This window comes from Aquarana catesbeiana, linkage group LG09 (assembly GCF_042186555.1).
Source record: "Aquarana catesbeiana isolate 2022-GZ linkage group LG09, ASM4218655v1, whole genome shotgun sequence".
Classification (NCBI taxonomy): Eukaryota; Metazoa; Chordata; class Amphibia; order Anura; family Ranidae; genus Aquarana; species Aquarana catesbeiana.
Window position 1 is genome coordinate 209,712,726 of NC_133332.1, and position 22,231 is coordinate 209,734,956.

Below are 22,231 nucleotides of genomic sequence, written 5' to 3' on the forward strand. Positions count from 1 at the left end.
TATATATCAGTTCAATTCACAGGAAGTGAGAAGGACATTTGTTTCTGAAAAGATTAACTGTTAATTTCTGTACTTGCTGAAAATGTTCTTAGTCTGAAACATGAAAAATAGTGTAGCCAACACTTCTAAGAACTGGTAATCTGCCATATACTCAATTTTTGTTATCAGATTTAGATATGCTTTTTTTAATGAGTTTTGGTCCTAGAAATGGCATGTTTCAAAAAATATTTTTTTATAGTCTGTTTTCCTTTGTAGTTCCTTCCAGGCCCCTTACCCCAGAAAAGTTTGGCAACCCTCATGTTTGTGCCAGGTTTGGCCCTGGAGGTCACCTGATCAAAGTGCTTCCCAACCTCCCTTCAGACGGACAGCCCACACTTGTAGAAATCCACAACATGGAGGTAAAGTTTCTGAATTCGCCTCTTGTGAGTTAGGTTATTTTGGGCATTCGCATTACTAGAAAAACAAGTTCCCTATCAATATTTTGCAATCATTTTCTTTCTTACTCTTTCCTGAACCTTTTACTTGTTTTTGACTGACTGTACCTGAATATTTTCCAGATTATCCTGCAGAGCTGTCCTGAACAAGAGCAGATGAGAGCGTTTCCTGGACCTCTGGTCAAGTATGTTTGTAAATGTCATGCTGTAGAAGTGATTAAATTAATATGTGTCCATAGTGTTAACTCATACCTAACTCATAAAATTGTTTTAAGCTGTTCATCCCATACGGTAGACCAGTGTTTCTCAACCCTGTCCTCAAGTACCCCCAACAGCCCATGTTTGCAGGTTTTCCTTTATCTTGCACAGGTGCTGCTGGAAGCATCCATCTTCACCCCTCTTCTTTCCGGGGTCGCGGACTCTGGCTCTCTGACTGGCTGAAGCCGCGTGACGTCACTCCCGTGCATGCGGGAACCAACGGTCCTGGTACGGGCCCTATAGAAACAGCATGATCATGCTCTTTCTAAAGTGCGCATGCTTCAATGACGTCGGGCAAGTGTGTATGGTAAATATCTCCTAAACTGTGCAGGTTTAGGAGATATTTCCGGTACCTACGGTACTCATTATAGGCTTACCTGTAGGGAAAAGTGGTCTGCAAGGGTTTACAACCAATCAAAGTCAAAGGCTTGATATTTTGGACAGCTATTTAATCTAAAAGAAATTCCCAAAACTTGGCCTGTTGGGGGTACTTGAGGACAGGGTTGAGAACCACTGCAGTAGACTTTGGAATGTATGCCCTGCCACCACAAGTTGAACACTAAGAAATCAGAAGTCTTTGCTCCTTCTATGGCCAATATGTTTCTTGCACAGCCAGCCTTGTCTTGTTGCATCTTTCATCATATCTGTAAGACCACCTTCCATTGGTGTTCTGCCAGTGGCTTTTGCCCTCCTCTATTGCTAGTGTTCTCTGTTTTTTGCAAATGGACCTTGAGCAAAAGCTGGCTCTAACCACTGTTAAAGGACACATTCACCCCTTTGTTTATTTTCCATCAGCCATTGATGTCTAATTTCCTGATATGTAGCTTTGTACAGGTAACCACTAACATTTTTTCACCTGTTGAACATTCTACTTAATATGGTCCTGTTGGCTTTTCATGGTCTCCTTCTGTGCTACTGCATGAGGTACATTATAGTGTTCACAACACTGAACTTAGGCTTTGAAGTTGAAGCCTGGTTACTGCAAGAAGGTACTTTGCATTTAGCGGAGCTAAGGGGTTTGTTACCTTTTTCTGAGGAAGCAAAACTTTTCCTGTGACTTTTCTTTAATGAATTGGTCATGTGCCTAACCAAACAGCAATCTTCTTGATAGGGCATACATGAGGTGTCTCTTACAGGCAGGTTCTATTGTCCAAACGTTCAAAGCAACCTGCACATATGAACAGAGATGAGAGGCCATTCTGGATATTTGTCTTATAACATGTTCCAGGGCATCTGCACAGAATAGAAGAGCAGATGGAAGTTGTTGTAATTGCTGTGCAACTGCCCAATCCTGAAAGACAGGGTTGTGTTGGTTGTTAATTGTCCTGGTTCAGTTAGCTGTGGTTTGACATTCTGAAATGCCTACCAGAGCTGGATGCAAGGCTAGACCTGCCAGAGTAAAGTTTTTCTAAAATTTTCTTTGCACATAATCTTTAAAAGCTAGAAAATGTTAAATTAGTACAGTGAGGTGTTTGATTAGGACCGAGACAGCACGGTCAACCACAGGAATATCCCACTTTTCTCTAAACACTTTTTTTTAAATTGATTGAAAAGATCTTCGGGGAGCGAAAAACCTTTTAGGAATGACTGAGGTCGTGATAGACACACATTCTTTCTGTTTATGAACATGTTTTACAAAGCTTAGACTGGCCATACATTATACCATTTTTTTCTTTGGATTTACCAAACCCATATAATATGAGGTCAAACCTAAACACTTTCAATTTTTTTGCAATCGGGTAGGCCCTTGCACTACATAGTGGAAGGTAAACCTAAAGAAAATTGAATAAAATAATTTGTACAAGGTATGGCCAGCCTTAGTGGGTCTCTCTATGCCCAAAGGAGTGTGGTGAGATGGAGGAAAGTCCACTTGTGAAATGCCAAGGCTTTTGGGGACCAAGGCAATGAGCATTTCAACATTAGCATATCAGGGTCTGACGTATTTGAGAAGTAGGAATAGGAAAAGAGGTGGGGCATTTTTTTGAGCTTTGGACAAAGATGGCTAAATTAATGCCGTAATCTGTCCTAGAAATTGACAGATGCAGAAAATTTCTCCTTTTGTCACATAGGCCACTTGTTACCTGCTTGAAGTAAAGCTAAAATTGTATGCTGAAGCTGGTGTTGAGACCAGTTCCTGCTCCAGTTCAAAAGAAGGCTGAGTGTTGTGCAGGCCTTCAGCAGAGTGAATATTCACCTGCTGGTTAAAGTTGGATTCTTTTTGCCTGGTCTCTGCCATAGCTAGAAGTGAAGGTATTCTCCTGTGGCGTCCTCACATAGTAGAGTGTGGGAGGTAGGGTAAGTGTGTCCAGGAGGAGTAATGGTAACCCAGGCGTAGACTGTTCTGCAATGAAACCTCGTGCCTAAAGGGTGGCAGAAAGCACCTGAGTACCTTTCTTTAATCGTACATTACGGGACACAGAGCCATAGTAGTTACTATGTGGGTTATAGGCCACCTTCAGGTGCTGAACACTGCCACACCCTAAACAGGAAGTTGCCTCCCTATATAACCCCTCCCATACTGGGAGCACCTGAGTGTTTTCGCCAGTGTCTAAGGTGTTGCCCACGAGTAAAGATGTGCTGTGCTGAGCTCCACTGGAGCAATCCTTGCTGGGGCTAGCTATGCAGTTGGATCCATTTAAAGTGTCTTTTAGGCCGAATTGAATGGTACCCGGGCCTCGTGTCCGAAGAAACGAGGTTTTGCCTGTAACGCTTCTATTTTTAGAGAGCTGGACCCCGGGATCCAGTACTTTGGTATTTTCAGCCATAAAGTTTTTCTGGCAGGGTGCTATTACGGGTCCAGGAGTGTGGGTTCCCTGAGGGTCCCCAGTTCCTGAAGGTTTAACGGAACCCACCGTGAAGGATGAAGATTGGGTCTGTTTTACCACAGAAAAGCCTACGGCAGGAAAGGTAAGTGGAGTTTTTCTAAGGAATTTTTAAATTTTCTTATGAAATGTCTCCTTTAAAAAAAAAAAAAAAAAAATGTTGTCATGCCTAAGAGTCACCACTGGGGGCTGTATAGAGCACGTACCTTCTCATGCTTTCCTCAGAGATCACGCTGTGTCAGGAAGCAGCAGGCAGACCTCCGGTAGGTTTAGGGGGGGGGTTCTCCACCAGACACCCCCCACCTGGACAAAGCTCTCCACCTCTGCCTGGAAAGGGGAAAGCTAAAAACTGATTGGCATGCCGCTCCGTTTTTCCTACCGCACCTGCTCGGCGGCTTGTCCAGATTTTCTCCTCGCCATCCCTCCCTCACACACAAGCCGATCCCATCGTAATGGAGGCCCGCGCTTGCGCGAACTCTTTTGAAAGAGAGGAGGGGGGCGTGATGCTATGGAGGGGGCGGGGCTTAGTGCGGCGTTGGCGTCCTCCAATGTTCGGCGCGGGAGTGTGTTTAAAAAGCTCCATTTTTTGCTGCTGCAAGTTGTCGGAGGGACACAAGAGCAAAGAGGGGCATGTAAAAGGTTTGGTGACACAGGCATTCCTATTGACACATTTACTATTCGCATCAGGATGAGCGTTAATAGCACCGGCATTAGCTGGTCTATTGCTCAAAGCAGTGGATGCGATTCTTCTGGTAGTACTTCTGCATTTATTCATCGGGCTATGGTCAGAAGGGGAGGTAGAAACACCCCAAAAGAGGACTAAAGGGATCTCCCTCAAGCTCTGAAAGCCTAAAACTCATCTCTACAATGGCATCCTCCTCTGAGAGGGGGTGGCTGGTCAGAGTGAGCCTTCGGGGGCCATGGAATGTTTGCTGTTTACAACACTGCAGCCCCTGCCTATATTTCTTTCTAAAAAAAAAAAAAAAGTCTTTTTCCTCAGCCATGATAGCATGGAAAAAAGGTTAGTGATTTTATTCGCATCCCAGATTGGGATAAAATACTACAGGTTCCATTACATTATCCAAGGACCCTCAAACTGAGGATCTTGGGGCGGGAGAAGATGTTTTCTCTTGGGGACCGTCAACAGGCTGATGACGCCTCTTCTGAGGGGTCATATGCGGAAGGCTCAGCTACCCTTTTTGTGCTACCCTTAACTGAGTGTCCACTTCTTGTTTTGGATTCCCTAAAGCCTTCTCAAAGCTGTGTATGCCTTTCCTGTCCATTCATTGTTGGGAAAGTTTATGTATTCTGAGTGGGATCACCCAGATAAGCATTTTTTTCCCTCCTAAAAAGTTTTTCACACCTTATCCTATGGAGGAAAAAACGTATTAAAGGTGGAAGATACCAGCAATTGACGCTGCTATATCTTCTGATTAAAAGTTTGACTTGTCCGACAGACAATGCTCAAATACCTAGGAATTGCAACTCTTTATGTGTTGGATGCCTATTAACCGCTTCATCCCCAGAAGATTTTATCCCCTTCCTGACCAGAGCACTTTTTGCGATTCGGCACTGCGTCGCTTTAACTGACAATTGCGCGGTCATGCGATGTTGCACCCAAGCAAAATTGACGTCCTTTTTTTCCCACAAATAGAGCTTTCTTTTGGAGGTATTTGATCACCTCTGCGTTTTTTTTTTTTTTGCACGATAAACAAAAAGAGCGACAATTTTGTAAAAAACGCAATATTTTTTACTTTTTGCTATAAAATCCCCCAAAAATATATAAACAATTTTTTTCCTAAGTCTAGGCCGATATGTATTCTACATATTTTTGTTAAAAAAAAAATCGCAATACGCGTATATTGATTGGTTTGCACAAAAGTTATAGCATCTACAAAATAGGGGATAGATTTATAGCATTTTTATTATTTTTTTTTAATTAGTAATGGCCGCGATCTGCGATTTTTATCGTGACTGCGACATTATGCGAACACGTCGGACAATGTTGACACATTTTTTGGACCATTGGCATTAATACAGCGATCAATGCGATTAAAAATGCATTGATTACTGTAAAAATGTCACTGGCGGTGAAGGGGTTAACACTAGGGGGCAGTGAAGGGGGTAATGTGTTCCCTAGTGTGTGTTCTAACTGAAGGGGGATGGGGACTGTGCAGGGAAGATAACAGATCGCTGTTCATACATACACACATCCGGGTTCTCCGTGTCTCAGCAGCGATCGCGGGAGTCCGGCGGTGATTGAGACCGCCGGGCACTCTCATCAGCTCGGGGGATGAGCGCACGCCCCCTAGTGGCCACAGGGCGAAGCAACGTTACATAATCCTTGAGGGACCAGTTTAAACAGGTGCTCTAGGTTATCCCTGTTCAGCAGGCCCAGGATCTGGCAAGCTCCTAGTAGCTTTATGTTGGCAATAAACGCTATGAGAGATTCTATCTTCAGGCCTTTCGCTGGGCTGTTACATATGTGAATACTATGGTTGAAAAATTGGTCAGCCAAAGCGTCATAAAAAAAACAAACTCCTGGCTGGTTTTCCTTTTTGCGTGGCTGTTTGGGATATCTTGGATAATTCATCCAAAGAATTTCTATTGGAAAGGTACCCCTTTCCCATTTAAGAAAAGGAGTAAATGTATTTAATTTAAACAAGCTCCTTCTCCAGTGCCAGGGGCATCAGCCTCCAGGCAGTCACGACGGCTTCCACCGTCAAGTTCAAGAGGTAATCCTCAGGGTCATGCCCAGGGACAGAAGAAACCTACAAACAAGATACTAAAGCCTCCTTTGGAGAGGGCTCCTGCTCGCGGGGGGGGGATCCGCAGTTCTCAAGGGTCTGGCAGAAAGATGGGTGGCTTCTTCATTAGCTCTAGAGTACAGTCTGGGGTTTTCAAGAGTTCCCGTCTCCTTGTTTTCTCAGATCAAACCTTCCTAAAGATCCAGAGAAAAAAGTCTCTTTCTAGCATTGGACCATCCTTTGGCAAAGAGTGGTCATGCTAGTCCCCATGAAAGAGCTGGGGTTGAGGTTTTATTCAAACTTTTTTTCATGGCAAAATCGAATGGATATGTCAAACCCATTCTGGATCCCATGGACCCTACCAACACATTCAGACCACCTCTCGCAAAGGTCCGGTATTCCATCTTGCCTTACAAACGCTAAATTACAGTGGTATCTACCTTGGTTAAATGCAAGGAAGCCGGCCTCCATAATTATATATTATGGAGTCTGGGAAGCATATGTCTCCTGGTGTGAAACCAGGGGTTGGCACCCCAGGAAATCGGTCATAGGTAGAATCCTTGACTTTCTGCAGATGGGGTAACATAAAAAGCTGTAAGACAAAAACAATTCCATAGCTCAACTCACCAACCAGTCTGCTGACCAGAACAGCTTTCACATGCGTTTGCAAATGTGTGCTAACTAAACCTCTGCTTTTAACAGACGGTTAGACAGGCTAATTTGGTTGGCCAGCAGACTGGTTGGTGAGTTGAGCTATGGAATTGTTTTTGTCTTACCTGTATATGCCCTCCATGTGCTCCTTACTGTGAAGGCCAGTTATGGGTGTGGGCGGTGGCCAGTTTTTTGTTAAGATAAAAAGCTGGCTTTGAGTACTTTCTAAGGACAGGTCTCGGCCTGATCGGTATTATTTCAACGACCACTTGCTTCGCATTCTTTGGTTCGTAACTTTATTCAGGGGGTAATACGGCTTAATCTCCGGTTAGGTCACCCCTGAACCCTTGGGACTTGAATTTAGTTTTGTCTGCATTACAAAAACAGCATTATTTCGAGTCGATACAACATATTCCCTTGGTCCTTTTTTGACAAGTAAACAATTTTTTTTTTTTTTTTTTTTGGTAACCATATCTGCTGCCTGAAGCGTATCAGAATTGGCTGCTCTTTTTTGTAAAGAGCCATATTATTATTATTCACAAGGATAAGGTAGTAGTGCGTCCTCATCCTAACTTCCATCTATGGAAGAAAAATCGCCACATTCTCTTGATGTGGTGAGAGCAGTCAAAGTCTCCTTAAAGGCGACTGATCAGATTTGGAAAACGGATGTTTTGTTCGTATTGCCTGAAGGTCCTAAAAGAGGTCAGGCAGTATCGAAATCTACTATTTCTAAATGGATTTGACAAGTGATCGTTAAAGATTATGGTTTAAAGAGGTAGATTCCACCCTCTCAAATCAAAACGCACTCCTCTAGGGCTGTTAGTGCTCCGTGGGCAGTGCATCACTAAGCCTCCATGGCTCAAATCTGCAAGGCCGCAACTTGGTCTTCAATCCATACATTTTCCGGATATTGCCTTTGGGCGCAGTGCACTGCAGGCAGCAGTATAACTCCTCTAGTCTCATGTTGCCCTAATTCTGTTGTGTCTCCCTCCCCTTGATTGGCATTGCTATGGGACATCCCACATAGTAACTACTATGGCTGTGTGTACCGTGATGTACGATTAAAGAAAATAGGATTTTTATAACAGCTTACCTGTAAAATCCTTTTCTTTTGAAGTACATCATGGGACACAGAGGTCCCGCCCCTCTTTCTTGTATACATGTGTATTGCTTTGCTACAAAACTAGGTACCCCAGGTATGGGAGGGGTTTATATAGGGAGGCAACTTCCTGTTTAGGGTGTGCCAGTGTCCGGCACCTGAAGGTGGCCTATAACACACATAGTCACTACTATAGCTCTGTGTCCCATGATGTACTATAAAAGAAAAGGATTTTACAGGTAAGCTGTTATAAAGGCTCTGGATGAAATGGCATTGGTGTCCAACCAGAGGCATGATGTAACACCTGGTCATCCACCTGAGACTTAATGAATTTTGGTGGCAAGTCTGAAAAGTTTATACCATAAAACTAATACATTCCAAGCATAGCACCTTTTTACACAGTAACTGTGAATTATACAGAATGACTTGGCTTTTCTCGGTGCTGGACTGTATTTAGGGCCTCCCTTATCATGGTGGGTGTTCTCTCGAAGGGGTCTTTAGGGTCTGGGTTATATGGTAATGCATCACAGCCCTGGACATGTATAGCACCCTGTGGCTAACTCAACACGTTGCATAAAGTGTGAATGCCCCATGTAGGATCTAGTACCTGATGCAACATTACAAGTTATGTCCACAGCGTGGGGACAGATACTGCTTCCAAAGTTTTGCAGAGGTTGCACCAATTTGCATGCACTGCTTTTACTTGTGGTATTTGAAGGCAGTGAAGGCATTTGTTTAGATAAAAGAATTCTTTAGGAGTAAGAATAATTGACATGCTTATATGCAGTTGCATGTAGTGACCCACCTTAAAGCGGGGGGTCCACCTATCTATCTTTTTTTTTTTTTTTTTTAAATTCCATTATTTTATTTCAACAATACTTGTTACAGTGTGATATACATGTTATCAAGGTCTATAACATTTAGTGAGTGATAAAAAAAAAAAAAAAAAAAAAGATAAAACAGAGGCATGAAGAGGACTTTAACAGAAAACTACCGTCGACTAAAGACGTGAACACATATTCATTCCTCTAGTTTACACGGTCTGCATAAAGAAAACAGAGCCTGAGTGTATGGGAAAGTCTGATGTTATGATTATCATACTATCCGTTTGCAAGCAGTTCCCTGAGATATGTCTCGTTTAAACTAAAGGCTCGTGTATTTATCCTTAGACAACAGGCATATAGATAAACCAAGATAACAAAGATTTTTCTCTTGAGAAGCTCTCCACTGACCGGGGGTGGAGATATTCCCTGCCGATCAGTAGAGTCCGGCAAGGGGCAACTAACGTAGAGTAATGAATACCATGATATTCAACATATCTGATCTAATCTTCCCTTAACCGAAAAAATATAGGGGGTTGTGTGAGAACCTAGGGAGAGAGGAGGAGGGGGAGGGGAGGGAAGGGGAGAAAAGCGGGAAACAGTAAGGGGGGAGAGGCCAGAGAGAATGAGAGGCGAAGTGGAGGGGGAGAGGAAGAGAGAGGTAAAGAGAGGAGGGTGGCGGTGTCACCCTCCAGCCAGGCAGGGTCCTCGTATCAAGGAGTGTCCGCATTAAGTAATCTCCCGAAGGTAGGCCTCGGTGTAGATGAAGTGTTGCCAGGGGCGCCAGGTCTCCCGAAAGGCTTCCTCCCTGTCATGCAGGGTGGCCGTAAGATCTTCCATGTCCCGCATATCATTGACCCTTGCATACCACTGAATCTTCGTTGGTGGGATTACCGATCTCCAAAATAGAGGGATGCAGGCCTTGGCTGCATTAAGCAGATGTATGGTGAGTGAGGCTTTATATTTCTTAATTGAACTTCTAGAAAGGTGCAGTAAACAGGCCCCGGGGTCTCCCCCCAGTGCGACACCCGTCAGATGTTCGACCGTATCCGTCACCTCTTTCCAGAACGGTTTAATCTTGGGACAGTCCCAGAAAATGTGCAACATTGTTCCCTCTCCTGCTCCACAACGCCAACATAGATCCGGCACCTGCGGGAGAAACCTGTGAAGAGTGGATGGTACTCTGTACCATCTGGTCACAATCTTGTAGCAAGTCTCCTGGACCCTTGTGGCCAGAGATCATTTTTGGGCAAAGTGTAAGATCTTTTCCCTTTGTGTTTCATCAAAATGCGCTCCCAGTTCCGTCTCCCATTTAGTAAGGAAGGGGGGGACAAAACCTTCAGCCGGGGCGATCAAAGAGAGGTAGATCAGGGATAAAGAGTGGCGTATGGGTTCTCTGCGGTGGCAGATACGTTCCAATTCCGTAAGTGGGCGTGGGGGACCTAGAGTTCGGGCGCTTCGGCGCAAAAAGTTACGCAGTTGGAGACCACTCAGGAAGTCCAATGGCCTGTCTAGGATTTCTATTCCCGCGGTTGTCTTGAGCTGGCCACCGGGATCCAGGAAGTCATGGAGGTGTGGCCATCTATCTCCCGCTGATAAGGCTCTAAAGATCGGCCCCTGGCAGCCCGGCATGAAGTCAGGGTTACCCAGGATCGGCACCATAGGGGAAGGGATAGGTGAGATCTGGGTTTTGCGAAAGGTTTCTCTGATCACTCTCAATGTGTTTCCCAAAGTTGGGTGTTCGGCAATGGATTTCGGGATCGGAGTGGTAAGCCACGGCCAACTCCTGGCCGTACCGTCTGAGTCCTCCATCTCCATGGTGACCCATTGTTTGGCCTCTAGGTGACAGTACCAGTCTATCAATCTGGTAAGATGCGTTGCCCTGTAGTAGGCTTTTATGTCTGGTAAACCCACCCCTCCCCTGCGTTTTGCCAAGTAAAGTAGTTGTAATTTTATGCGTGGCGGCTTGTGTGACCAGACAAATTCTCGGAGGAGTGCGTCGATTCGCTTGAAGAAGGAGGGCGGGAGATGTATGGGGAGGGCCTGTAGAAGATAAAGTATCCTTGGGAGGGCTGTCATCTTGATGGCATTACAGCGTCCAAACCACGTTAAAGTGAGGGCGTGCCAATGCTGCAGGTCTGTTTTAAGTCTGTGTAGGAGAGTGGCAAAATTTGCTTGGTACAGGTCGGCGGGGTCCGCGGTGATGACCACACCTAGGTACGGAATGGAATCGGTTGCCCAGTGGAACTGGTAGTTCAGGCGCAATTGTCGGGTATTTTGCAAGCTCAGTGTGATATTGAGCATGGAGGATTTAGACATATTTATTTTAAATAGGGACAGAGCCCCATATTCCTTCAGAGAATGAAGCAAGACGGGGAGTGAGGCAATGGGGTCAGCCAAAAAGAAGATAAGGTCATCTGCGAATGCGGCGACCTTGTGGGTTCCAGATGTTTTACGGAAGCCCTCTATGTGGGGGTTGGCCCGTATCTTACAGAGCAGGGGTTCTAAGGTGAGAATGAAGATTAGGGGAGACAGGGGACAACCCTGTCTGGTACCATTCCGAATGTCGAAATAGCCGGACCTGGTTTCGTTGACCCTGACCGCAGCTGTGGGGCTAGAGTAGAGTGATAAGATCCAGCTGAGCATCGACGACCGAAGGCCAATGTGTTCGAGAGTAGCTCTAACAAACGTCCAATCTACACGGTCGAAAGCTTTCTCTGCGTCTGTTGACAGCAGTAGAAGGGGTCGTCGCGTGGTCCTAGCGGCATGTATGAGGTTCAGCACCCTAATTGTGTTGTCGCGTGGTTCCCGTTGAGGAACAAAGCCCGCCTGGTCTTTGTGAATTAGATTTGGTATATGTGGGAGCAATCTGTTTGCCAAGATCTTGGCAAATAGTTTCAGGTCGGTGTTTAGCAGAGCTATCGGTCGGTAATTTCCACACCTAAGTGGGTCCTTTCCCTCTTTGGGGATGAGAGAGATGTATGCCCTAAGGGAGTCTATGGGGAAGGAGTTGCCTTTCGTAATAGAGTTAAGTGCAGCCACTAACGGTGTGGAGAGCGTCTCAAAAAATGTTTTGAAGTAAGTTGAAGTGAGGCCATCAGGGCCTGGGGCTTTCTTTGGCTTGGAGCTCGCCATTGCCACTCCCAACTCCTCCACCGTGATGGGGTCTTCCAACCCCTCCACAGTGTCGGCCGGCAGAGATGGCATGCCTGAGGAAGCTAGATATTCATGTGGAGTGGATCCTCCAGTAGGGTTAGGGGCGCCGGGAGAAGTTTTATCTAGGTTATAAAGACCGCTATAAAATGAACGGAATTCCTCTGCTATTTCTGTTGAGGTAGAGACCCTCCGACCCGTGGGAGACAGAATGTGGGGGATGAAAGTTTTGGTGCGGGGACCGCGTAAAGCTCTGGCTAGGAGTGAGCCAGGTTTGTTAGAGAATTCGTACATTGTACGACGTGACCATGCTAGCCTCTCTTTCGTTTTATGCAACAGAAGCGAGCGAAGCTCTTCACGTGCTTTAAGTAACTCCTGGTATACGGAGCGTGCTAGGCTAGCCTTGTGCGTGCATTCGAGGGTCTTAATCTGAAGTAGAAGTTCTTCAGTTCTACGGGTTCTTTCCCTCTTGAGACGTGCCCCAATACCTATCAAAATGCCCCTGATAACTGGCTTGTGCGCCTCCCACACCACCAAGGGATTGGGGACCGAGGCTACATTAAGTGCGAAATATTCCCGCAGTTTGGCTTGGATCTCCGCGCGGGTCTCTGCAGATTGAAGTAGTGATTCGTTCAGTCTCCACGAAGGTGGAGATTTAGACATTGGTCCCATGTGGAGCGTCAAGTGTATGGGGGCATGGTCAGAAAAGGAAATGACATCTATGGATGAGTCCACCACCCTTGGCAAGTCCTGATGGGAAAGGAGCAGGTAATCTAATCTTGAGTACGAATGGTGGACTTGTGAGAAGTACGAGTAATCCCCATCCTTGGGGTGTAAGAGGCGCCAGGGGTCCATCAGACGAAGGGATTGAAGATCGGATTTAATACGTTTAAGGCGCGCGTATGAGAGATGAGAGGCACCCCGTGAGGTGTCCAACAGGGGGTCCATTGCGAAGTTCATATCGCCTCCGAAAATGAGCATCCCCTCCGTGTACTCAAGTAGTGTGGGTATCAGCCCGCGTAGGAACCGAGCATGGTCGGCATTGGGGAAATAGATATTGGCAAGAGTGACCTGAATGTCCGATACCCTGCCCTTGATCAGGAGATAGCGGCCCTGAGGGTCCGCCTGCTGTGCCATGAACTCCCACTGTACTGACTTTGCCACCAAAATGCTAACCCCCTTAGATTTGGAGATAGGTGAGATGCTGTGGTATGCCGTCGGGAACAGATTGTTAGTCAGTTTGGGAATATGCTCGCCATGAAAGTGGGTTTCCTGTAGAAAGGCAATTTGGGTTTTAGTTCTGCGTAGGTCAGCTAGTAGCTGGGAACGCCTTTCCGGGATATTGAGGCCCCGTACATTAAGAGAGGTCACCTTTAGGAGAGCCATTGTGGCGGCCCGGGCGCTGAGGATCGTTGACAGAATGAGGAGGACAATCACCTCTGGTTTAGGTTCACGTCCCCTCCCAGCTAGAGGGCAACAGCACCAGAGAATAGAGAGGAATAAAGAAGGTGAAAACAGAGTCAGAGCAGGAAGAGGAGCGGGTAGGTGAGGGGGGAAGGGGGAGGGGAGGGAGGGAGCAATCTAAGTTAGTCAAGAGACTACGCTATGATCTCCCGGCCGAGGCACAAAAGGGATTGTGCAGCAATCGGGAGGTCGCCCTAAGGGGGGTGGTCGGTGCGTCAAAGTGCGCAACAATAAAAAAGAAAAAAATTTTTTGCTCACACTTAAGTGAGCAAGTCAAGCAGTATGAGAGAGTACTTTTGGGAGTGGTAGGGAGATGCACTGAATGGAGGGCCTTCAGAATCAGAAACATTAAGAAAAAACAATATATTAACCATCATAAGTAGGGTGTAATTTACCACAAAACTGGGCATAACAATCATAAACGTAACTGTGTTTAAGGCTAGTATGTGCAACTAAGTAAACCTCTAACAGCCATGATCTACTGGCGTTGACGCATTGCAGAGGCGGCTAGGGGTCGAGGACCCCGGGGGTCAACTCACCCCTCTCCTGGACAAGGCCAGGAGGGGGCCCCCACCGCCCGGCTGTCAGTGCGCCAAGGCAGCCTGACCAGATTTGGCTCATGAGAAGAATGTATGAGCCTCCTCCTCATCGACTACGTTCATATAAAATAAACTCGGGTGGAGTGCATGAAGTCTGGCCTACAGCAAAAATACCACATTTAAACAGTTATAACAATGCGTCCCCCCTCCCTCTTCCCCCGTCCATATTTGAGAGTTAACCCATGGATAAGAGAAAAAAAAAAGGGGGGGGGGGGGGGGGAGTCCTGGTGCATGGGTTTGAATGTTCCTGGAAAAATCACCATAAGGGGGGGAAGGAGCGGGGCATCTGCCCATAAGAGGTACTGAAAGCCTTACCAAGAACCAAAAAGTGGTGAGTGTTTAGTCCTCAGATACTGTTGGATGGGCTCTTCTGTCTTCTCGGTTTGGCGGGCGGGATCTTGGGCGTCGAGCTCTCTGTTGTCTGGGTGGTGCTGGACCTTGTGAGTTCTGGGAAAGCAGATAGTCAAACCAGTTGGGCACCTCGATCACCGGCCTGGAGATGAAATGAAAGAGGGCAGGGAGTTGGTCTGGCGTGCGGAGGTAGAATTCCGCCCCCTGCCTCCTGACGATGAGATGGAAGGGGTGACCCCAACGGTAGGTGGCATCTGCTTCGCGGATGATTTCCAGTAGGGGTCGCATGAGCCCCCGCATGGTGCGAGTTTGTCTGGAGATGTCAGGGAAAATCCTGATGTGAGCCCCGTCAAAGTCTATTGGGCCCTTTTCCCAGGCAAGGCGAAGAATGTCCTCCTTGATAGTGAAAAAATGCACCCTGCATAGTACATCACGGGGAGAGTCTAGTTCGGATGATGATCTCTGTGCAGAGGGTGGGGGTCTGGGACCTGGTATACGGTGCACCCTGTCTAGTTCCAGGTCATCTGTCGGTGGTTTGCCCAGGACCTGGTTTAAGATGGCGACCACTGTGGATCTGAGGTCTGGGCCCATGGTGGCTTCTGGGATCCCCCTTAGGCGCAGATTGTTCCGTCTGCTTCTATTCTCGCCGTCATCTAGGCGTAGCTGAACGTCGACAAGATGGCGGCGGAAGGCCCCATACTCCGACTCAAGTGTAGTGAGGCGCGCTTCTGTAGTAGATTGGGAGGCTTCGATCGTGGTGACTCTCTCCTCGACAACATCCACTTGCTGTTTTAGGTCATGCAGTTCTTTGGTTAGTGCATTAACAATAGAGGTGGCCATAGCGTTTAAGTCCTGTTTGGTGGGGAGACCTGACACTATGTCTCTTAGGGAGCTTTCAATTAGGCCGCTTAGGTCATCAGCGTTCTCTGGATGCAGTGGCGTGTCAGCGGTTGTGAGAGCCGGGGATACTATAGGAGAGGGTACTCTGTGTGGCAAGGGGGGAAAGTCCTCCTCCGCTGCAGAGGTAGTTGCCGGAGCGCCCTTCTTACTTGAGGGTGTAGCGCCCGCCGTGCTGACTCGAGGTGGCGCCATCTTGCTCTGTCTCGCCGGTGAGGGAATCTGCTGCTGCCGCAGAAAGTAGTGTGAGATTTCGGGTCCCCTCCGTTCCTCAGTGACCTGTGGGCGCCTGCGGCCTCCTGGCATGAATGAATGGCTTAGCTGATCGGTGCTACGGGTGATTCACGGCCCGTTTCAGTGCAGAGCTCCCAACGACACGTTCTTACGTTTCCATAGCTAGGTCACGACTCTCTCCTGTGATAAATTTTGATTTGGAGTTTCTGTGTTTCATGCAGGCGTTAGGGGGCCTACGCCAAGCAGTAGTGAGCAAGCGAGTGATGGAGCCTGTGTGCAGGGTCAGGGGTAATCAAGCAGTAAGTGTGGTACAGTGTGTGACCCCTTTTAAAGATTTACAATATTGGAGAGGACACAGGAAGGGTACGGGCCCTGAAAACCGCGGTTGTGTCACCCCCAGCAACAGTACCTTGTTGTAGAATCTGCAGACTGTTCTGTAGGATACAGGCTGGGAGGGAGAGGGAGGGACGGCTTAGCGATTTCACAATGTCCTTTTGTTGTTTGTTCCCTCTTGGGCAGACCCCAGGACGGGTGGCCACTCTCTCCCCCAGACCTCTGCACTCCAGGACAGTGTTAATTAAGGCCCTGGCCTCCAAGATGGCTGCCGCTGCATGGAGCCCACCAAGGGCCTTTATGGAGTTTCCTGCAGCCCCCTCTCGTGGTCTCCAGGTCCCGCTGCCGCCTTCAGGTAGGTGGCTCTTATGGGAAACTTGCGGTGGCCCCCTCACCGCCGATTGCGGTACCCGAGGCCGGGGATGGCGGGGGCTTCACAGGCCGCAGGATGGCGGGCCGCGGCCGGGTTGTGGTGCCGACCGGGGATCCTAGCAGTGCGGTCGCCAGCTGCCCGTCTCCCCCGGTCCACTTCTCCTCTTACCTCCAGGCGCGACCGATGCGCGGAGCGCCGGGGTCCCCCCGCCGCCGAGCGCGGCACTTTAGGCCGGGGATCGCGAGGCCGCTGCAGGCCGCAAGATGGCGGAATGCCTTCAGGAGGAGATGCCGGCCTGTTACCTCGCTCTCGGGCTGCTGTCTCGGTCGATATCCTCCTCCCCTGTTGAGGATGGTTCCCTGCTACGCTTGGGGAGCCTTTTGCTTTTAAAAGAGTGGGTTTTAAGGGCTGGATGGCTGTGGATGGAGCCAGGGCCGGCGGAGCTGCTCTGAAACACGTCCTGCTCCTTGCTGCATCCGGACACGCCCTCCTCTTTTTTTTTTTTTTTGAGTTAATTCACAAACTTTTCTTCTCAGCATTACATACTCACATATTGTGTGTAATATGTCCGCCTGTGTCAGATTTCGTCGGAAAGAATAACTTATATTATTCACTGCAGGCGGTTTCCATCTTCATTGTGGGCATTTGAAGCCCACAAGCATTTATTTCCTGGATGTGGTGAATGCTGTGCTCCCAGCATTCACTGCTCATTCCCGCACATGCTCAGTGGCATCCTGGGAAGCCTGAGACTAGCTCCCAGGAGTCTGGGAGAGGATAGAAACACGCCTACTCCCACGGGAGGAGAACCAGGAAGTGCAAAGAAGAATAGAAAAATAAAAGGCAATTACGGCGATTAAAATTTTTTTAAACGGCATGTCAGCATCTAGGCAAGGAAGAGAATACATACAGATATTGTTCAAAATTTGGGTGTAACCCCGCTTTAAGTAGCTCTTGGAGGCCTTTAGACTATGATACTCATATTGACACTCTGCCTCTCAGATTTCTCTTGTAAATTGCATTGTGGTACTACGTATTCTTAATGAATGGACACTCTACTATGGTCATATATGGTCACTTTACTTGTAATGCCGTATACTATGTTTTTGATACTATTTGTATTGGAAAAAAGAATGGTAATGCATAAAGAATGCAAAAAGAAATATCAGTAAATGGGGTTGGGTTAGAATCTGTGTCGGGTTATTACGGTCTGTATCTTTCTTTTCTGCTAAAAATTCTCCTTATTTTTTGTCTTGGGGACAGGGAGTTGGGCCTTAAAGAGAAATGTTCCTGGTATCTGGGGCTTGCAGTTAAACTGAGAGCTGTTTTTCATGTTTGTAGTTCATTTGGTTCACAATACTTATCAGATTCTTTTCATTATATTTGCAGGGACGAAACCCACAAAGTTGATGTCATTAACTTTGCACAAAACAAAGCCAAAGAGTGCACACAGAATGAAAACCTGATGGACCAGGAATCGGCCCGTCTGCTCTGGGATTTTATTGTTCTTCTGTGCAGGCAGAATGGGGTAAGTTGTGTCGCATGATGCTGGGGACATCTTGGGTGGTTTCCTACAGTTAGTGCGTCTGGCTTTATCTCAAAACACATAAGAGCCATTTCTCCATGATATAAGCAAATAACGATAAGGATGGCCAATAGTTATACATAACTAAAAGGATGCTGTATTCAGTCACAGGAAGTGATGAGCAGAAGAAAGGAGGTAGGTCTAGAAGAAAGGTGCAGAAATTGAATTTTTTGAACCTTTTCTAGCTTTTGTTTTCCTCACTAGGTTAAATTAATGTTCATAACGTATCTAATGTAGTAACGCCTATGCACATAGATTTAGTTGAAGTGCCTTGTTTGCTGATGCAAGGTTAAGCTTTGCTGATATCTTTGCAAAATTCTTGCAAATTCCTATTCGCTTTTTCCATACTGATCTGTTCAGCTGTAAAAGTGAGCTCATGAGTCTCTCCCTGACCCCATGTGACAACACTGGGTGCCCAAGCAACAGTGAGGAAAGTGAATGTTGCCTGCTTCTCCATACCCCCAAATGTGGGGTATGTCACCTAACTTTCCAAGGCCAAAAGAGCATTAGAGAAAACAAGGTGGAGTGAGGGGAATGTTTGGGGGAGGATGAATGTGGCACAAGTATAAGAAGCTATGGGGGGCCTTATGTTTCGTATGTGCATATTGAAAACGGTTTAGTCATTTTCTACTATATTCAGCATCTTGCTTCTGGTACTACTATTCTTATTCTGTCAGGTAGTTTGTGAGTTGGAAAACCTTTAATTATAACTTGCTGATTTGTGTTAAATTGTATAGACTGTTGTAGGGACTGATATAGCTGAGTTGCTGCTGCAAGATCACAAAACTGTGTGGCTTCCCGGGAAATCACCAAATGAAGCAAATCTGATCGATTTCAGCAATGAGCCTCTGGAACAGGAAGAGGAGTCTGTTGCCTCCCAGCTCTCCTTTCTTACAGATACCTTACCCATTAGTGGAGCAATCATGGAAAAAGAGACGGAACGTTTTAGAGAGATGCTACTGTACGGGCGTAAAAAGGTACATAAGTCTTTACAATTGAATCCGAGAGGGTTTACTACTTTATTTTAGAATCTGGTAACACTGTTCCTGTGTACTGCTTGAAATTTATCCTGCCTGTGTCTTAATGCAGCAGCATCTGATCCAGTGATAGTAATGTTTAAAATATCGACTTCTTGCTTTGTTGCTAAATCACTGTTATCTTAAACGTTTCCCCCAGGATGCTCTGGAGTCTGCTATGAAACATGGACTGTGGGGCCACGCACTGCTACTGGCTAGTAAAATGGACAGCCGAACGCATGCCAGAGTTATGACCAGGTAGTTTGTGTGTGTTTTTGTTTGTTTTTTTTGTTTTAATTCTCTTCATCGTGACTATTTTATTTAAAGCCCAACTATAGGCTGGCCAAAAAATTAAATGTGGATGTCTATCCCCTGCCCAGCATATACAGGCTATATAATCATTATTATGCTGGGGGAGGACAGGATGGATTGTCTGCAGTGAGGACCTATTAGATGAGTGGGAATGTCCTCCATGTTGAGCCAATCGCCTGGTTCCCAGTCTTGGTCCCAAGAACTTCTTCTTCTTTCGTTCGTCTTCTTTCGTTCGTCTTCTTTCGTTCGTCTTCTTTCGTTCGTCTTCTTTCGTTCGTCTTCTTTCGTTCGTCTTCTTTCGTTCGTCTTCTTTCGTTCGTCTTCTTTCGTTCGTCTTCTTTCGTTCGTCTTCTTTCGTTCGTCTTCTTTCGTTCGTCTTCTTCGTTCGTCTTCTTCGTTCGTCTTCTTCGCTCGTCTTCTTCGCTCGTCTTCTTCGCTCGTCTTTGTTCTTCTAAACTGTGATGGTCTCTTTGAGCATGTTGCCGCTGTTCCAGACAAGAGGTATGCCCTTTCGTTCCTTTTCCTGAAGAAGCGTCTTTGACCTGTGAAACACATTGAATGTGGATTTTTTTTTTTCTCATCTCCTTCACTTCATTTAGGGGGGGGGGGGGCGGCCCTTGAGTGGCTTTTTGTATACAAGGCTATGATATGCATACATGTAGTATGTAAACTGTAACACTGGCAACATGCTTGCATGATTTTATAGTTTTGGTTTTTAATTGTTAATAAACTTTCTGATGTTTTGGGAAAATTTTTTTTTTTTTTCTAGAGGAATTACATTAATGTGTGTCCAATCAGAGGACGTGGTACCTATCAATACAGGGATTAAATACATTTACTACTCCATATTTTTTTTTTTTTCTATTTAGGTTATATAATGCTTATTTTGAGGAGGGGGGGGAGAGGATCTAATCGAGAGGAATAATAAATATAAGGCTACCCCTTATTTAATACGGCACCTAAACCACAAAAGTTATCAATAAACATAATAAATGTATCCTTCCACAAACTCCACTCCCAGGGAAAATTTTGAAGGGGGACCCGAAAAGTGAAATTTTACACGTGGCTTCCAGGTCAGCAAAAAGTGGAGGGGAACTGATGCATGTCCGCTCATTCCCCTCCCCTCTACCCGGTGGCACCCACCATGCCAGTCCTGGGCACACTCAGCTTGGGATAAATGGCAGGGGTGCATGCCCCTTACCAGGGGGTATGGAAGCAATCGGGCGGCCTCTGGAAGCTCAGGATTGCTTCCATCTGACAGCTAGAAGTTGGCTTGTCCGATATACACACAAAATCCTGGTGGCTGCAGCCACTTGCAGTGTGTGTGTGTGTGTAAACCCCCCCACCCCCACTGTCGGATCCGTACGATGTACGAACCATGGCAGTGAAAAACGTCTTTCCACGTTTGCAAGTCAAACTTAAGAATTCCCTACTAAATGTTTGTTCTGTGTTCCCATTGACATAGCATGTCTAAAAAAAAAAATATTTTTTTATAGCTGCCTGTAGAGGAGAAAGGGGGAATTATATAGAATGTCACTTGGGGTGCAGACATCACATCTTACAATGCAGCGCCCAGCCACAGTTTCAGGTCTTTTGAATGTTCACACAAGGGAGGCTTTAGATACATAACATAAAATACATTCAATGGACATTTAACTTGGGAACATTTTGTTGAAATGAATGATCTGGTGACAGGGTCCCTTAAAGTGACACTAAACTCTGCTTTAATAAAATACTCAGAAAAGTAACTTCTAGTACTCTGCCGCTTCCAAATCTCTCAATTTTTTTAATTTATTTTTTGCTGCAATGTCTCTACTTCCTTTTAGAGGGTGCAGGAATATAGTCTCCCTCTCTTGCTCGCTCCCAAGAGGGATTAAGGACAGTGGGATTTGTGGAGTACTGTAGAGTAGTGCACATGACCGCAAATAACATGCACTGCTCATTCCAAACAAACAGAAGTGAGGGGGGGAAAGGAGAGGTTCAGGAGCTCATGGAGGACAAGTAGGCAGAAAAACACAGTAAGAAACGAAAAATAAGTTACACTGCCATTAGTGGATGTGTATGTTTTCTTTTTGAAGAATTGGGCTATTAAGTGTCTCTTTGAACACATCCTCTCTTGACCTTACTGCCTTACAGTTCTGCTGCAATAGTGTAATAGACATGAGTGCACATTTCCTGCAACTCTGCAGACCCATCCAACTGACCCTTTTATTGATTTACAGATTTCAACTGTGATCTGGTGTGTGGTAACAATGTAACATGCATTTTAGTCAGTTACACTGGTTGAATTACAAAATTGACTTTGAAGGTATATGTGTGTGTAATATAAATTATATATATATATATATATATATATATATATATATATATATATATATATATAAAATAAAACTAAGTATTTGCATGGGGTTATGTTTATAAAACGTAGTCAGTCACCGCTGACTTACTGTATGTAACATAAATGACCACGTTAGTGCCATGTAGAGCCAATTTTTTGATCTGGCCATGCACATATACAGTTCCATAACCAGCATCTTATGTTGGAGGAGGCATGGAACTGAGGAACTTTTGCAAAGCAGCAGACAGACAACAGCAAGCAAAACAGAACTTAATCTGCATCTGATGAGTGTATATTATATACCACAATTGAAAAAAAGGAGAGGGGATGCCTCATACAAATGTGATGGTAAAGGTGCTGTTATTTAGAACCATTTATAATGACTGAACTACTGTTTGTTTGGTTATCTAGGTTTGCCAACAGTCTCCCAATTAATGATCCTCTGCAGACAGTCTATCAACTGTTGTCTGGAAGAATGCCCGCTGCAGCCACGGTGAGCCTCTGGAAAGTGGGCCTCTGCTTGGCAGGCTTGTATATTTAAATTGTCTAGGCCTGGTTCACACTGGTGTTATTGCATATGCAACTTGAGTCCCACAGAATCGCATGACAAGTGAAATCACTTTTTCTTTTTTTTTTATGGTGCCTGTTCCCATCAGTGCGGCATGATTTTGGAAAAGGTTTTTGTACTACGTATAGTTCCAATTGGCCCTATAAAATATGCAAACCACATACAAAATGACAGTCTCA

The 22,231-nt window shown here is 45.9% G+C and overlaps 1 protein-coding gene across 5 annotated transcripts in view; it reads left to right on the plus strand.

Moving 5' to 3' along the window:
* SEC16A (SEC16 homolog A, endoplasmic reticulum export factor) overlaps positions 1 to 22,231 on the plus strand; it is a 123,575-nt gene that overhangs the window by 49,564 nt on the left and 51,780 nt on the right. For all 5 annotated transcript variants that reach the window (XM_073599616.1, XM_073599619.1, XM_073599617.1 and 2 more), the window contains 6 exons: positions 256 to 398; positions 558 to 619; positions 17,623 to 17,761; positions 18,556 to 18,795; positions 18,995 to 19,092; positions 21,896 to 21,977. In XM_073599616.1, the coding sequence (XP_073455717.1) occupies positions 256 to 398; positions 558 to 619; positions 17,623 to 17,761; positions 18,556 to 18,795; positions 18,995 to 19,092; positions 21,896 to 21,977 (764 nt within the window). The remainder of the gene's footprint in view (positions 1 to 255; positions 399 to 557; positions 620 to 17,622; positions 17,762 to 18,555; positions 18,796 to 18,994; positions 19,093 to 21,895; positions 21,978 to 22,231) is intronic.